Source organism: Ambystoma mexicanum, chromosome 1p (genome assembly GCF_040938575.1).
Source record: "Ambystoma mexicanum isolate Mex_15411 chromosome 1p, UKY_AmexF1_1, whole genome shotgun sequence".
In the NCBI taxonomy this organism is placed as follows: domain Eukaryota; kingdom Metazoa; phylum Chordata; class Amphibia; order Caudata; family Ambystomatidae; genus Ambystoma; species Ambystoma mexicanum.
Genome location: NC_090921.1, coordinates 1,070,727,908 through 1,070,746,560, shown reverse-complemented (window position 1 = coordinate 1,070,746,560; position 18,653 = coordinate 1,070,727,908). Strand labels below are relative to the sequence as shown.

Below are 18,653 nucleotides of genomic sequence, written 5' to 3'. Positions count from 1 at the left end.
TATCGCTAACAATTTGGCGTATATTTTGACATCACAATTTATGAGCGAGAGCGGGCGATACGAACCCCACTGTGTGGGAGATTTACCAGGTTTGAGTAATACCGTTATTGTGGCTTCTCGAAGTGATGGGGGAAATATGCCCGCCTCTATTGATTCCTCCCAGAGAGCTATTAAGTGAGGGAGTAGGAGAGCTTTATAGCGTTTGTAAAATTCAATCGGGATGCCATCAGAGCCGGGGGCCTTCCCCGAGGAGAGGGAGTCTATGGCATCCGATAAGAGATATTTCTGAACTTCATGGATGACAAACAACACAAGCAATGTTACTTTGCACAGTCAGAACAAAACAGAAGCAAAATATTGTTCTTGCATAGTGAGATTTACAAAAGACATAATACAGTTACTACTGTCGCAGTCCGAGGAAGGTGACAGGGGTCAGGGTTCAATAGACAAATGGACAGCAGGTCTATCATACAGAACTTGATACAAACAGTTAACATTGATAACACTGTGTTTTGAAGGGAAATGCGTCTACACCCGGTGTTTCAGTCCTATCAAGGGGCTAAGTGAGCCATTTCTTCCTAGGGCCTCGTGCACACCAGACATCTGGCACCAAAAGTGCGGATTTGCACCAGACAGTCCCAGCCCACTTCCTGGGTACCTACACACATGACATGCATTAGCCTGCGAAAAGCGGCGGCTTTCGCGGGTGAATACATGCCCCAATAGCGACTCCCCGAGACATAAAGATCAGGAGGAAGGCCAACGGACAAAATGGCCAAAGGAGAAGACAAAAGACCTCGTGGCATGGCCATGACGGACACTAGCCACAGTCATTAGCCAAACGCGGTAAGTGTGGTGTGGCTTAGTAAAAGTTACGGAAAATACATGAAAAGGCTTCTGCTGCCATCAGTCTACTGCTAGGTACATTGTCCAGTTACCAGAAAATCATTTGTGGATCTATAGGGCCAGAAAAAGTAAGAACCCCATTGTGTGGTACTGTAATGTACTTTGCGCAATGAAATAAAATTGCCAAACGTCGCAACATAGTCACAATACTAAGTACTGACTGTCTGAAGGGCATGTTGGTTTCCCCATAAAGATGAGCAAAAGCCCAGTGGAGTGCAGCTGAAGGCTGGTCTCCACTGCAAAAGTCAGGACAGGAGGCTGAAACACAAGCAAAACGTTTGGGGGTTCCACAAATATAGAGGTAGAATAGCAGTAAGTTAAATTTTACCTAACAATGTTTGAGTCAGACCTTTAATCTATGACATTGGGCCTCATTCCGAGTACGGCGCTAACCAATGGCGCTATTAACGCCTTGGTTGACGCCGTACCCGGACCGGCAGCGCCTTGGTGGTTGGCGGAATTACCGCCCCATTCCAAGGTTGGCGGGGCGGTAATTCCCCAATCCCCATTTACCCTTCCCCATTCCCATTCTTGCCCCATAGGGCATAATGGGAGTGGGGAAGGCGTCAATTACGCCACCGTAAATTACGGTGGCGTAATTAACATCAAGGTCCCTTAGCGCCATGGTATTTAACGCCTGCTAAAAGCAGGTGTTAAAAGCACCATGGCGCTAAGGGAACTCGGAGTATGGCGGTAAGGGATTACCGCCACCGCTCTCGTTAGCGGTGGCCGCTATCCCTTACCGCCATACTCGGAATGAGGCCCATTGTTTTGTGCCGTGGAAAAGGTTTGAAACCTGGGGGAAGGTAGCCATTCCCTCGGGTAAAGATCCCAACAAAAATTGGGTCTTTACTCCTTTAGGTTGAACTGAGTACTTTGCTACTTGGTGACTTTTCAACCTGGAACTTTGGTACTTTGGAGAGGAATTGAGACCTTGGGGAAGGGAGTGATTCTCTCAGACAAAGGTCCCAGCCATATTGGGAACTGTGATCCGTTGTCCAGAAGAAGGGAGCCATTTAGTTTAGTCACAAGTGTAATGGGCAGAAGCAGGGTTCTGACACAGGATGGTGGCTCTTGATTTACATAAGCATCCTGACTGAATCCTTAGTATTTTGGTTGTGGTAGGGAAAACCCTCATAGAGTTAGGGAGAGGCAGGGGTTTCTCTTTATTTTCTGGTAAATAAAAGCCTTTACCAACAACCATGCCACCTGTGTGTCAGTCTCCTCCTTCTGCACCCTTACAACACGCAGTAAAGGTATGAGGGCAGGGACTGCGTTAGATGCATTAGGGTAGTATGAAAACAAGGAAGAGGGAGATTCACTGTATTTAGAGGGATAGTATGAGAATATGACAAGCACTGGTACAAATCGGGATTAAGGGCAGTAAATGGAAGGAAAGGGATATCCTTTTGACTAGTGCATTCCCAGGGAATAGATTGTCAGAAGAGTGAAATAATAAGAACAGAAGCTGCTGGGGATGTATCAATGCAAGAAAGGGGAAATTACGACAGTAGGAACAATTGGTGCTATAATGGAATTTAAATGGAATATGGTGATCGATTCAGAGGAAAAACACAGATTTTATGAGAGGAATAGCTGTTGATGAAATAAGGGAAGTAAACTAAAACATTTAAAGGGCAAGTGCCATTAAAGTGATGAGCTACTGTTCAAATAGAAGAATGAAAAGATGTGACTTTATTAGAATTTGTACCACATGCAAATGCCATTTGCATGGTCTCCAGGCGCTCACACAGATCTGGAAAAGAGTGGGTTGGTTTGGTTAGTTGGGAGGAGAGGAACATCCAAATTGAGATGCAGGAGTAATCTGGTATAATGGTCCATCCAGAACTCTCACTCTGCTCTCATGCCAGAGTTCCATCAGTTAGGTCATAGCCCTCCTACTGACAGCTCCACGAGTAATAGGAAAAGCAGAATGTAACTGATCAGTTGGAGGGTGGAGTTAGAGACAAAAGAAGGGAGAAAGAGTGGTAAGACCAGGAGGTGGAGTACAGAAGGGTCGAAAGAGTAGAAGGGAAGAGAGACGGAGAAGAATGTGGAGAAGAGAAGACAGATGAGTGAGGAAAAAGGTTGAAATATGGTCACATGGATGAAAAGGCTGCTGACAACCAGACTGTCCCGTAAGGCATCTAGGAAGCCCCTGAGGGAGTTGGAGAGAAAGGGCTATAGCCTTTAGGCCTTCCGTAGGGCAGGCAAAGGTCAGAGAGTAATATTACCCTGTTTCTAGTGAATTGGCACTTTCAGTACAACAGTACAACCTGTTGGAGTAGGGAGACTGGGATAGGAATGTTAGTCCCCTCAAAGGTTAACGGAAAGGTGTACAAGGGTCCCACCTAGGTTGCGTGCCTCAACTGCCTGTTTTTTCTAAAGAAAAACATTTTTATAATAGATATTCAAAACCTATTGGTTTTGTCATTGAGCACCTTTTCACCGGAGGCAATGTTCTCTTATAATGCAGAGGTTAATTCACTCTGTGTCCTTGCTCAAAGAAAACACACACCTACCTACACACACCAATACACAAAACACACATATCCCCAATAGTATCACAATGCAGTGATTCATTCAAGAGCTGGCACAAAGAAGTGACACACACTGAAGAAAAACATTATCACACTGTTGATAACATACATTGATTCGTTCTCATTTTCTAAAGAAGGGGTTGGATATATGCCTACAGGAAGTAGGGTAAGCCCTACATCTAAATAGGGATACAAACATTGGTCAGTACAAAGTGTGAATGTGTGCAGGCATTCAGTGTCTGTGTGTTCAAAGCCTATTCTTAAGCTTCCTTATTCACCCTTTTCTAGGAAACAATGTCCAAATGAATTGGCCAACGCAAAGTCTCAAATCCCTAATCTTTAAAATCCTTAGCCTATGGCCTACCATAACATTTTTTTAAAAAGCGTCTCCCGGTTTGATCAACACAAAAAGTTCCTAAACCTATTCTTCATCCCTAAAATATCAAAACAATCATCCAAACAATTGCTATTGGGAAGGCCCTTCATCAGGTTACGTGCAGTCCTGACTCCCCTCTGTCTTTCTACACTACGTCTCTGCCAGGTATCCAGTTCAGTGGTTTATTGTATAAGGCTCACTCTCGGCATGCTTCTTTAGGGTTCACAACCAGTCCCTTCTGGGCCTTGACTACTTACATGATTTATAACTGGTCCCTTCTGGATTTTTGGTTTCTCTCCGGATTCACAACTGGTCCCTTCTGGACCTTGTATTTTCTCAGGATTTTTTTGCTCAGGTATTTCTCCCCCACATATTTGGGTCCTTTTCAAGGAGCTGATTTTGTAATGCACCCCTGTCACGGGCCAGGGTCCTCTACGTAGTATCCCCATGGGCTGCAAGTGAAAGGCCTGGTGGATTGAGACTCCAGTTCCCTCAAGGCTATGAGAGGCACTCTTCAATCACCCTAGTTGCCTTCAACTTCCCGGGCTTCCAGACTGTCAGGACCTTTTCAGCCATAATTGAATGCAGTAGTTTCACCTTTCAAGCAACAGTTTTCACCGTTCTACTCTCTCCTACTCTCTCTGTCTCCCAGTCTATCAAGGGAGTGTAGATCTGCTTCCTGTGAGACCCTAGGATGGGATAGTTCCCAAATGTTATCCCCGAATGATTACTTACCCATTTAGTTTGAATTCTCCCTTCCGATTGGTTTTCTTTTAGGAGGGTCCTTCATCCTGCTCTTTATTGCATTTCTAGGGTACTGTCAGTGCATGATTGGGCCCTCCTCTGTAATAATGAGTGTTTGCATGTCTTTAAAGGCATTTGTGGTGTGCGATGCCGTCTTTGATTTCATTTCCTCCAGGTGCACTGCTCTGTGGATTTCCCTGGTCTTTTGTCTGCTTAAAATGATGCTGCTTGTGGCACCTGCCTCATCTTCTCTCAGTTAACAACTTATCTGCCTTGTGTCAGGTTTTGTGAAACCTGTAGGTTTGTGGCTGAAATCTCTGTTCCATGAGTCAGTGTTTCACTCTGGTATTGACATTGCCCGTTTGGCAGATGTAGTCTTCCCTTGGTCCATTTCCAAATGCCTTCCTTGACCCAGTAATACCACGTCGCTGGGGAGGTAGCAGGCCTTTGGTATCCTGCCTCATCCAGGCTATGGCAGGCACTTTTGGTGGCCGCTGGACCAACTCTAGTCCTAGCAGCCTGCTACTCCCACATTTCAGGATGGGGAGTTCCTGGAATGCTTTAGTAAAGATTAAGTGGCCATTGAAAACCACTCTCTGCAAAGCAGCAGATTTATATTGATTGGGAGCTGCGTTATTAGATTCTTTATCAACATTGCAATGCAGCTCAAAAGTGGGATAATCAATGTACCCGGCAGAATAGATAGAAATGGTCTTAAAAGAAAAATGCGAATACTCTGATGCCAATTTACACAGTTGAACTAGCTTCTCGAAAATGCCTAATGCTTTAAAATAGCTTTCACCATGATGCATACCTTCTGAATCACTGAGCAAATGATTGACACCATGGCCCCTCTACATGCTTCTGAAGACATTTGGCAGAGAGCTGATGCTTACTCTTGACAGATCTAGAAAGGAATATCCCAACCTTAAAGATACCTCCAAACTGCCCACATGGTGTGTGATCTGGAATGCTATTACAGATGCAGTAATCTTTCACTATCGTACCTAAGCAACTTTAATGAAGCAACGTCATTGCGCTTCTAAGTCATAGTTAATTAACTGAGGCAGTGGGAGATAAAGTAATTTGTCCAAAACTCCATGTCTCTCAAATATTAGATACAAGGGTTGAATTATTGACCAACAACTTTAAAAAAGTTAGTACACACCACCTAGTAGTTCATCTACAGACTAATCTGGCATTGTAACCTTGATGTTGCTTTCTCTAATGTATTTTTATCATTTGCACCTCTGTCAAATCGACTTTGTTGACTCAGTGGGCAGTTTTGGCCCAAAAGTTCCCGTTTGCTTATACTTGCTCATAAACTGTTGATAATGTGAAGGGAAGCAGCTGTAGTGTTCACATTGAATCACATGTACAGCAGTTGCTGTATAGTGTAACGGGGGAGCTTATTGCTTGTTAGTGTTCTCATTTCTTCTTTTCCGGATGCTTCTTTGGATGTTGCTTTTAAATGCACATGAGAGCACTTCAGCTTATCCAAATGTTTTGTTTGCATCTATAATCTCATTTCATTGAATGGCTGCTGATTGTGTCCATCTTCTCTCACTGATTTTCATTCAGGGCTTACGACGGAACCGCACTTTACTTTGGCTTGACTTGTCCCATAATCAGATCCAAGACGAGGGTGCACTGAAGCTTGCGGAGGTATGTACAAGGACATTTTATATATAACAAAATTTAAATTAGTTTTTATATTGATTAATGTAGAGGTTTTGCACAGCTGTAAAACTGTCACCTCTGACATTTATTGGACTGATAGATGACAGCATTGACCATAGGTGTGTGAGCCTAGGTGATACTGACCGGTTCAGAGAGACATTTTTATTTTGGCTGAAAGGTAGCCTATATGTAGTGAAATGTTGAATTCCTGCAGGGGGTCTGCAATCTATGTCCCTCCAGATGTTTTAAACTATGACACGCATGATCCCCCACCATTGACTTTGTTGCCTAGAGATGATGGGAGATGTAGTTCAAAAACACCAGGAGAGCCCGACGTTTGCAGACGCTGATACAGCAGTGCTTTAGCCGCTTCCTTCTAGTGGGGGAATTCAAACACTTAGGTCTCTTCCTGACTGTGCCAATAGCACCTTTGTTGCCTTTCATCCTGATCCCTTGCAAAAAAGGTTGATTTCTTGAGTGTTGCCTGAAGCATCTTCGACAACCCTCCTCACCTGCAACTAGCAACCTTCATATTAACAAATATAGTGTCCCTCGACTAATCTCTTTTGTCAGCTCAATGCCACAGTGAATAAACTCAACCCTTGCTCTTTCTCCTGGATTTACCCCTTCTGATAACCGTTGGACAGGGGGGGTCAAGGCCTTCAGTCTACTGGGCATAACATATGCATGCTGCACAGTGTCGCATGATTTCCTGTGTGATTCAGAGTGCCCTGGCTGGCCCGCTTCATTCTGAAACATTGTACTCACTCTGCTAATTTCCATCACCAGCTCCCCCCTATACCTCCTGGACCAAGCCCTTCCTCAAACTCGTCTCAATTGTGACATATCTTCATTGGGTTGGACAGAGGGGGCACAGCTTCCTTTTAAGGAAGTCCTGTCTTGCCTATTATTGGCACGCTGTTATACTGCAATGCTGAAACAAACAATCCATTTCCAGCAAGAGAAGTTGCATTATATGCATGCCTAAAGTAGGTCTTTATAGTGGACAATGCCGGGAAGCCTTTTAGGGAGGTTTCTATGCCCCAGATAGGGCACAGCGTTGATTGGTACATTTATTTGTACCCAAGAGCTTTGTATAGATTTCAGGGCCATGGACAAAGGCCCGTATTTGGAGATAGCGTGCCTATAACTAAGTATTTCACTCTAGGCTGTGTGTTCAGGGAGTAGTTAAGAAACAACACTTTCCTTCAATTATTATATTAGTAAACATGCACGCATGCAAGGACCGCCAGCTGGTGCATTTCGATGTAAATACTCATTGTGAACGTCATATGTGCTTCCTATCACTGATGACTATGTAGTCCCCCTTGTGCAAACCTGTGGAATGGGCTACTTTTGAATGGATTGTGTCCTCCTATGTATTCCTCATCTTTGATATACGTATCGTCAGCTTTGCTGCTTCGGAAAAAAACGGCACGTCCGTTCTTTCATTGAGAGTGTGTCTTCATCTTCAACTCCTACCACACCTAAGACGGGTTTTAAGAAATGTCTGAAGTGTGGAAGGGAGATATTCATTACTGATCCTCACCGCAACTGCCTTTGGTGCCTCAGCCCTGACCATCGGGTCGACGAGTGTGGTTCGTGTCAGGCAATGTCGACTAAGGCTCTTAAGGAATGCCAAGGTAAGCTAGCGTTGGGAGAGCAATCTTTTAAGTCTGCAAAAAGACAAAAGACTCGGGAGAGTAGAGTATAGAATCTCGTCACGAGTCGAGGCGGTTGAGGTCGAAGAGTCGCTCAAGGAAATCATCATCCTCCTCTTCATCTAAAAAATCGAAGAAGCGACGTCACAGATCTTCTTCCTCTGCCTCCTCGCCTGAGAGAAGATTTATTTCATTTCCTTCTAAGCATGATTCCCCTAAAAGATAGGAGGCCTTTAGGGCTTCAATGCTAAAGATTTTTGAGAAGGCGGCCCGACCCCCTCAAAAAAGTCACGTGAAGAGCATGCCCCTACCCACTCCAAGAGTGACAGAGAGAAATCTAAAACTAAACACGCAAAATCTGACAAAAAGTCGAGGGCGTCCTCGGAGGAAGATTCTCCGGCGTATCATGAGACAAAACAAAAATCTCTGGTGCATAAATCGAGGCTAACAGAGGACAAAATGTCGTTGTCGAAGTCGGGCATCGACTCTATGCATCCTTCGATGAGTACGTCGAAGCCAAAGATGACGTCAACACCTTCGACCACAGAGTTGAAGCCTCTCTCGACGATATCGAAGCCTTCCTCAATGACCTCGAATTCATTTGAGCATTTCAAAGCCAGCGACTACTCCATCAACTCCTTCGACGCCTTTGTTAAGGAAATCTTTAATACCGATACCCACAGCGACACCTATGGCGAAACCTAGATCAATGACACCAGCTTTACCAGATAAAATCTTCCATCCTCAGCCCAGGCAGGAATTCTTTAAATCCATGTCCTCTATCTTTGAGGAACACTCCTCTGATGAGGATATTACATCAGCTGGTGTTAAATTTGGGACAAGAGAAGTTCCTGAGGAACTAATAGACCCAAATACCAAAATAGCTGACCTTTATGACTGCCTTCAATCGGCCAGTGGTCTAGATACCTCCCCTGAGGTAGAATTTGAAAGACAAGACCCTGCAGAACCTGGGTATAGGAACCTCATGGGAAGGGTCATCGACTTCATGGGGTGGAAGACTGTGTCCCTGAGTTACGACCAGGATGACATGACAGATGTTATTGATGAAGGGCCACAGACTCGACCCGATCCTTCCTTTCCACAAAGCTCTGCAAAAAAGAGTAATGGCGAATTGGGAGAACCCAGAATCTTTACCAGATGTCAATAAAAAATGTGTGGTAAAGTACAGACCTTCATCTTCAGATCCAGAATATCTGTCTAAGCATCCCTCACCTGAGAGGTGATTCAAGCTGCGACTGCAAATAGGCAATCAGCTTATCCTTCCATGCCACCTGACAGGGACGATAAGAAGATTGGTGCTTGGGCGAGGAAAGTCTTTACTTCAGCAGTATGGCCCTTAAATCTACTAATGTAACTTGTACTTTAGCTAGATTTACATACACCCTGTGGGATGTTTGAACGCAGCAGCTGAACACATCCCGGAGGGTGAGGAACGGGGTGGTTTCCTGGCGATAGTAAGGGATGGAAAGGGTGCTATGGGGGAGTGCCTCAAGTCAGGGCTGGACACTGCTGATAGTGTGAGCAGGTCCATGGCGTCTAGCACCGTTTTACACATATTTGGTTGGCTGAGAAAATCTGGTTTTGCATCTGATGTACAGTCCAGGTTACTCTTTGACGGTTATGGCCTTTGATGGCTTGAAACGGACGAGAGTTTGGGGAAGCTGCAGACCTTGAAAGCGGCAGCTAAATCACTCAGCGCCGCTATAAAACAGCCCCAACAACATTCATATGCAGGGTCATCTTCCTGGAGAAACCATCCCTTTCGTTTCTACTCCTCTTTTGGAAGAGGGAAGGGGCAGGCCAGTCAATGAGGTCAACAGAGAAGACCCTCTTGTGGTGGAAAGGGAAAAGGTGCTAGATCAGCCCCAGCAGCGGCTACTTCCTCCTCAGCCGCTTCTGCAGCCGTTGCAAAGCCACTCTGAGGTCTTTACCCACAAAACCCCAGTGGGAGGCAGGATCACTTGGTATCTGAACGAATGGCGGGGCATCACGTCGGATGCCTGGGCGCTGGAGATAGTGACCCATGGTTACTGCCTTCCGTTTCTTCAAAGACCTCAAGATCATCCACCGGGAGCCAGCTCTGTCAAAATTCCAGATCCGCTCCTTGTGCAGGAGATTTCCACCCTGCTAGAGAAAGGTGCAATAAAACATGTACCTGTAGCTGAGAGGAACAAGGGTTGGCACTCCCCTTATTTTCTCATCCTCAAGAAGGACGGAGGATTGAGACCCAAGTCTCCATCCAGAGGTCAAAGCTCTTAGCCTTGGCTTCTGAGAGGCTGAGATATAAGGATTTGGACGTTCCAGACGACGTTATGGAGATTTTGCTTTCGGCCAGAAGGCCAGCAACAAAATCCTTGTACGGGTGTCGTTGGAAGAAATTCAGTAACTGGTGCAGAGATAAGAATGTGGATCCTTTTCAATGTAGCACGCCCATGGTGCTCTTTCTTTTACATCTGGCCAACTCGGGGCTCCAAGTTGGCCCTATTAAAGGATATTTAGCAGCGCTATCTATCTTCAAGCCCTCCTCCGAAGAAGTTTCTTGTTTTAAAATGCCTTTAGTTGTTCAATTTCTAAAAGGGTTAACACATGTGTTACCTCCTACACCTTTTCAGGTTCCCATCTGGGACTTAAATTTAGTTTTAAAATTTCTTATATTTCTTATGTGTGCCCCCTTTGAGCCTATACATTCTTGTCCTTTAAGGTTCCTAACTTTTAAAACTGTTTTACTAGTGGCTTTAACATGAGCTTGCAGGGTGAGTGAGTTGCAGGCGCTCTCTTGCAAGCCTCCTCGCACCATTTTCCACAAGGATAAGGTCATTTTGAAGGTCAAACCTTTTTTCTTACCTAAAATAGTTTCAGATTTCCATCTGTCACAAAAGATCACTTTACCTTCCTTTTACCCTCCTCCGCACGCTAGTAAAGAGGAGGAAAGGTTCCACAGGCTGGACCCTAAAAGGGATCTCAGCTTCTATATCTCTAGACTTGAGAGATTTAGACAAACTGGTCAGTTGTCTGTCGGTTACACTGGACACAAATTGAGCCTTGGGGTGTCCAAACGAAATTTATCCAGATGGATAATTCTAGCAATATCTAAGTTTTAAAAATTGGCTGGGAAAGAGCCTCCAGATGGATTAAGGGCTCATTCAACCAGGGGCATAGCAACTTCTACAGCTCTTCAGAGGGGTGTTCCTGTGCAGGACATTTGTGCGGCGGCCACCTGGTCATCCATGCACACCTTTGTAAAATATTGTTTAGTCTCCACTTCTTACCAAGGATGCCTTTTTGCAAAAGCTGTCCTTCATTCAGTACATAATTAAAAACTCTGGAACTCCCTCCTCCAAATTACAACTGCTGTGGGAGTCTATCTAAGATGAGGAATATGTGGGAGGACACAATCCATTCGAAAAACAAGTTACTTACCAACTGTAACATTCTTTCGACTGGATGTTCCTCCCACGTATTGCTCATTGATTGACCCTCCCAACCTACCCCTCTGTACAGTTTTTACGCTTTTTGCACTTTTTGCACTTGTACTTTAAGAGCCTGACATACTTCAAGGCCTGATACAACTGATGCGACCATTAACACCGAAAAAACAGAACTGAGACCAAAGGGCGCGGCTCGAGCCCTTTATACGACGGATGAGCTCGACACTCGACGGCGGTCCTCGAGGGACTACAACTACACGGCCTCGAGCACAATGCCCTCTGATGAAAATATTTCTGAGAAGCAGCAAAGCTGGCAGACTTTGGGCCTCATCACGAGTTGGGCTGTATTCCCGGCTGTAATATCACCGGCGGTAATAGTCCTAGCACCGACCGGTCCATCTGTATTACCGCCGGATCACGAGTTGGGTGTTAACGGTAAATCCCCATTCCCAACTGGGTCCATTGGATTCAATGGGGTATTTTCAGCGCTAATTATGCGGGCTAATACAGCTGGCGGTAATACAGCCGATAACAGGGGATGTTCACCTCCAGAGAAAGGCTGGAGGTAAAACAGCCCATTTAGCGCCCAACTCGTGATAGGGCCAGCCCTTAAATGCATCTGTAATACCGTTACCACCACATTTAAGGGCTACAGCCACATCACAGGCCAACTCGTGGTGAGGCCCTATATCTAAGATGAGGAATACGTGGGAGGAACATCCAGTCGAAAGAATGTTACAGTTGGTAAGTTACTTATTCTTCTGTCCTTTACTCCTTCGTGGCGGTGGGTCTTCCCAAAGTCCTGTAGTCCTCAGACAGCTTCTATTCTTTCACACAAGTTATTTTGGATAGAGTGGCAGTCTGCCCTGTTTGTTCCAAGTTTTACAATCTTTCTGGCTTTCTTAGTCTTAATTCAGGTATTTATAGCTCCTTCTCTCCTCCTTTCATGGGTGTGATGAATCTGTGTTAAAGGTACTACTAATCCAGCGTCAGACTGGGGGACGCACCTACCAACTGCGAGAGTAAAGGAGAAGGACATGGGAAATGACCCAGGTATTCTAAGCCCCAAATGCCCTATACACAGGGCTTCACCGGGAACGGTAGGGGGTTAATGATGCATTGGATGTACACAGTCTATGGACACTGCCCTATGATTAGATAAAGAAGGGGAAGGTTAAAAATAGCGCCATTATAAACACGCATAGTGGGAAATCCTGTGGGCTGGCTGGACCTGGGAAACCTTGATCTGAAACATGTGACCAGTATGACAGAGATCTGCAAAAGTGGGGTGGGGCGGGGCTTAAGCTACTCATTATGAGAAAAACAACTAGAACAAGGTGATATAATTACAGGGCCGTCAGCCGCCCAGTATGGTAGCAGGGAAAAATGGCTCTGTACCTGTATGCCGGTCACATAACCGTCGATACCCATCGGCAGGTGGCTGTGGGAAAGGAACACTGGACGGAGTGGCGTTTCTGGGAGAACCAATCAGACAGTAAGGTCTTGAGCTCTGGGTGGTAGCCAGCCTCCGAAGTATCTGCCACAAAGTTTGTGAAGGCCATCATCCAACAGGTATTGTGTAAATTCACCCTTTCCCACCAGCTGCAGAGTGTCTGGTGTTCTGTTCTCAGTGGTGCTGACCAATGGCAGTGTATTAAAGTTCCGGCGGTCAGCACAAATGTTACTTCAGCAATAACAAGTTGTTCTGGTGTGGGGTGTGAATAAATGTGGTACCACATGGGGAGGCATTATAATGGGAAACTGTTAAACTGTTTGCTTCAATTACGCTTCACTAATCAACATAAAACTTTGAGGAGGTGATGTCTATGAACCAATGAAATAGTGAAAAGGTGCATTTTCCAATAAAACCCCAGGAAACCTAGAAAAAGTGAATTCTATGTCAAGACCGGAGGCTCACATTATGCTTCTCTTTCTTTATTTAAACATCTAAAGAAAGCTCAGCAGAAAGATTTGTTTTTGCACCGGAGTGCAATAGATAATATGCATAAAGAAAAGGTGCACAAAATATATAACACAACACAATAAACACATCATAATATGTCCATAAGTCTCTGAGGAAAAAACAAGAAACTCCATTTCCCAGAAGACTGCCCTAAAGTTCGTCCAGAGGTCACCAACATGTGACCTTCGTCCACCAATAGGTATCCGGATCCCCTATTTGCTCACTTCCCCGGCCCAGCACGAGTCTCCGGAGCCTCGTTGAAGCAGCACTGACTCCTGTGTGACCGCAGAGCCACCCACGGCCTCCAGAGGGAGCTTTTGCTACTCTGGTCCTTTACTCAGTTTTCTGGCGCTCGCGATCGCCAGAAGCTGAAGCCATATCTACTCAACATTCTTTTTCATATATATAATTTTTTAAAAAAGACATATAAACAGGATTAAGCTAAGGACCCCATTGAAGCTCAGTATATCTGCACAGTGGGCTAGAGAGAAGGTGTTATGTGCCCACAGAGAATTAAAATAATAATATAATAATAATGATATATTTAAAAAAAAAGGGAGGTGAGAAAGGTGCATTGTAATTATAATAATGGCAGCTCAGTACTCCCCTCATGCAGGCCAGGATTGGTCTGAGTTTGAGGAGGATACTTATCAAATAGATGAAGTAGCAATGGCAGACAGCCTAAAAAAGGTACTGGGATCTTCGGTTGAAACCAGCATCAAAAGGGCCGTATCAGAGATGCTCCTGCCTATTCAGCAGCGCCTGGACAGCATGGAGGAGCACCTACAAGAGGCCTCCCTACCAAGAAAAAAGACACAAAAGAGAAAGCACCTTTCAGATGGGGGATGTATTCCGGCTCGCTTGAGTAAAAACTCATAGCCCCACACCCCCCCCCGGAGCCAGACAGAACCAGAACCAACCACTGCTGCCCTATCAGACGCCTTCTCCAGGCTGAAAAAAGCCTTTTTGGATAGGAAGGAAACCCCTTCCCCCGATGGACCCTTTTACCCTGAGGAAGACAACAGGGTTTCTAGACCCTCATGCCTGGAGGGATATCGACAGGGCACTGATCAAGCAGAATATGATATCGACAATCAATCTCCCACTTCTTCAGATGAAGACATGCAAACAATAGGGTCACGACCCTCAACTTCGGGGATTGCGGCAGCCCCCAGCCCCAGGAAGCCAACCAGGGAACATTCTCCTTCTAAGGGGATGTTTACACCCGAAGATTTAGTACATCCCAGATCTACTGACTGGGAACCGTCTTCGAGAACAATGGAATACATGAAGGCCAGGCTACGCAAGCCTCTAGACAAGGAGGTTAGAGCGAGACTTGGGCAGAATGCCCACGTCCAGAAATTCCGGGCAAGGTGGCCCTGACTCCAGAGTTAGACTCTAAGATGATTACATTCCTGGGCAAGAATGTAAAAGATCCACGAAAGGGCATTGATTGCGCCTGGAGGTCCTGTCAGGACAGAGTATTAGACGTCACTGGTTCTCTGGCGAAAATGATAGACCTAGCTGAAGCAGCCATCGATACAGGCGACCCCATTGACCCAGTGATTCTCTAAGGTTGGGCCCAAAAGAGCCATTTGTTTGCTGGGAAATGCCAGCTGTGCCATATCAGCTGAGCGCCGTAAAGTCAACCTGTATAAGATTGATGCTAAGCTGAGCGAATTACCGGGCACAGAGTCTGGTGCCATGGCCCAAGTTCTGCTCTTCGGCAATACCTTTATGAAGGAAATGTCGAAATTCTTTGGCACTTTTACCACTCTAGACAAGGCTCAAGCCTCCATCAAAAGAGTTTTCTTTTCCAAAATTTTCTCCAGGGCCAGACGAGGTAGAGGTCGCTCCTTCGGCCGGTACTCCTTTTGATCGAAGACCTCAGCAATCCAGGGATCAACACAATGCCTGGCAGGATCGCTCAGATACCTTCTTTCCTTCAAGCAGGCGAGGAAGAGGTTGTGGTTGGAGAAGAGCAGCTAGATACCCAGCTCAGCAACAAACCACAGGTCAGTGTGCTTATAGCAGCGCCAGCGCTGCAAGCGCCTATAGGAGGGAGGCTAGCTCTTTTTGCGCATGCATGGGATTCCTTGTCAGGGGATGCATGGGTCAGAGACGCAGCTTGCGGTCTGCGCCTAGAATTCTTTGCGCAACCCTTTCAAAACTGTCGCCCCCGTCCCAATCACAATGTCCAAAGCGGACGAGGAAGCGCTAGACAGGGAAATATACAGCTTAGATTCCAAGCAGGCGATTCGCCTCTGCTCAAGCCAAGGTGGTTTCTTCAGCCCCATATTTCTAGTCCGCAGAAAGCAGAAAGTACGCCGAGTGATAAACCTAAGGGCTCTCAACGACTTCATTGTTTACCCCCATTTCAAGATGCAAGGGATTCATTTGCTCAGGGAGATCCTGAGACCAAACGACTGGCTTATGTGTCTGGACCTGAAAGATGCATACCTCGTGGTGCCCATACATCAGGACCACGCAAGCTATCTGAGGTTCTCCTGGAAACACCAAGACTGGGAGTTCACAAGTTTACCATTCGGACTTCCCTTAACACCTTGGGCTTTCACCAAGCTTCTGATGCCTGTAGTGGTTCATTTAAGAGAACAAGGCGTCAGGCTGATAGTGTACCTGGACGACATTATTTTCATGGCCCATTCCCAAGCTCTGGTAGAACAACAAACCAGGCTAGCCATAGACCTGCTACACAGTCTCTGCTTCCTCATAAATTGGGAGAAATCGTTCCTTTGCCCATCGAGGAACCTAGAGTTTCTAGGATTTGTAGTGGATACCCAAATTGCTCAGCTCCGTCTCCCGACAGCCAAAATACACTCCACCCGACGGGAGATTTGTAGACTCCCACAAAAGGATCTCCTATCTCTTCGAGAGCTAACGAGAGTAATAGGTCTTCTATCCTCTTCCATCCAAGCTATATTTCCTGGGCCCCTTCACTACCGGGAATTGCAGAGGATGAAAGGCTGAAGCCGACGAGCGAAGGCCAAGAGAAAAGGCCAGTGTTCTTTGCAGCTCTGCTGCGAACACGTTTCCGGCAGCTGAATGTTGGATCAGCTCTTCGCTTTGAATTCAGAACAACCATGTGTTCCTTTGTCCCCCGCGCTGCCGCGTGTGCAGCCGACTCAAATGCCTCTAAGGTGGATGCTGATGCTCCCGTTGCCATGGGAACATCAACAACAACAAATGTTGCCGCCCAAATCACTGCCGCCTGCCCAGGTCCTCATTTGCTGCGCCCGCTTGCCTGCCCCTCCCCTCCTGCTTTAAATGGAGGGGGAGAGTGCCATGAGGCGAAGACGACGAGCAAAGGCCAAGAGAAAAGGCCAGTGCTCTTTGCAGCTCCGCTGCGAGCACGTTTCCGGCAGCTGAATGCTGGATCAGCTGTTAGCTTTGAATTTGGAACAACCATGTGTTCTTCGTCCCCCATGCCGCTGCGTGTGCAGCTGACTCAGATGCCCCTAAAATGGATGCCAATGCTCCCGTTGCCATGGGAACATCAACAACAACAACAACAAATCTTGCTGCCCAAATCACCGCCACCTGCCCAGGTCCTCATTCGCTGCGTCTGCTTGCCTGCCCCACCCCTCCTGCTTTAAATGGAGGGGGAGAGGGCAATGAGGCGAAGCCGACGAGCGAAGGCCAAGCGAAAAGGCCAGTGCTCTTTGCAGCTCCGCTGCAAGCACGTTTCCGGCAGCTGAATGCTGGATCAGCTGTTAGCTTTGAATTTGGAACAACCATCTGTTCCTCGTCCCCCACGCCGCTACGTGTGCAGCTGACTCAGATGCCCCTAAGATGAATGCCGATGCTCCGTTGCCATGAGAACATCAACAACAATGAATGTTGCCGCCCAAATCAACGCCACCTGCCCAGGTCCTCATTCGCTGCGTCCGCTTCCCTGCCTCTCCCCTCCTGCTTTAAATGGAGAGGGAGAGGGCCGTGAGGCGAAGCCGACGAGCGAAGGCCAAGAGAAAAGGCCAGGGCTCTTTGCAGCTCTTCGCTGCTCGTCGCCTGTTGTCGGCCCGGAGCATATGTTCACAACCCAAGGTAAGCGATCTGCTGCTACCGACTCCTCCCAGTCACGAAGTCTAGCCCTTAGGTTAGCATGGTTAAGCGCCCGCACAAGCAATGCCCCCCTCACAGCTCTTCCTCCAACAACAACCGCCTGCAATGCACGCCTTCTCACAAGATCCCTGGGGCTACCCAACGCCTCTATCGCCCACACTTCTGCACCGGATATTTACAAACGGTGTCGGATACGGATGCCTGGTCCCTCAACTGCAGCAGCCAATCTTCATACAAAGCCTACGAAGACTATGATACCTGCGACCCGCCCCACAGAACTAGCTTGCCCAGCCACAGTTACGAACCAGCCTACCAAGACTCACCCACCATGGTCACTGCTAAGAACAACCCTGCCACGCTACATTGTGTTGCCATGAATTCTATTGTTTCTATGCCTATGACCCCTGAAAATGTGTCCCCCGCTGCCACCATTGCAAATGTCTTGCCTCCACATTTAACTACCCCCACCATGCATTGTGTTGCCATGAATACTGCTGTTTCTGTGCCTATGACCCCTGAAAATGTGTCCCCCACTGCCACCATTGCAAATGTCGTGCCTCCACATTTAACTACCCCCACCATTCATTGTGTTGCCATGAATACTGCTGTTTCTATGCCTATGACCCCTGAAAATGTGACCCCCACTGCCACCATTACTAATGTTGCCCCTCATGCAACCCCACTTGAACCTCACCTTAAGTGTGCCTTGGTCAATGCCCGTTCGATCAACGCACACACACTAGACATTCATGACCTCATAATCTCGCATAACCTAGACCTCCTTATGGTGACCGAAACATAGCTACATGAAGCTTCAGGCCCTGCACTATGTATGGCCCTCCCCACAGGTTATTCAGTCACTAGGCAAGACCGCCCCTCCAAAGGGGGTGGCGTGGCTCTCATAGCCAAAGACTCCCTCTCAATCAGGAAGGTTGACAAATCCATGAACAACAACAGTGACTAGCTTCAACTAAAACTCAACCTCTCTCACCACTGTACCATCACTACTCACCTTTCATACTGCCCCCCAGCCCCCATAGGCGACTTCCAGGCCTCCCTCATCCACCTTCTCTCAGACAACCTAAAGAAAGCCTCCAAAGCCATCTTACTTGGTGACCTCAACCTTGGTCTTAATGACACTAATGACTCAGCAGCCAAAGCACTCAACTCAGCCTTCCAGACCTTAGGATTCTGCAACACCATCACCAACCCCACCCATACCCATGGCAGGACGCTCGACTGGATCGCCCACCA

At 46.7% G+C, this 18,653-nt stretch overlaps 1 protein-coding gene across 3 annotated transcripts in view; it reads left to right on the top strand.

Annotated features, from left to right (window-relative positions):
• LRRC71 (leucine rich repeat containing 71) overlaps positions 1 to 18,653 on the top strand; it is a 1,520,862-nt gene that overhangs the window by 782,320 nt on the left and 719,889 nt on the right. For all 3 annotated transcript variants that reach the window (XM_069604555.1, XM_069604558.1, XM_069604556.1), the window contains one exon: positions 6,148 to 6,231. In XM_069604555.1, the coding sequence (XP_069460656.1) occupies positions 6,148 to 6,231 (84 nt within the window). The remainder of the gene's footprint in view (positions 1 to 6,147; positions 6,232 to 18,653) is intronic.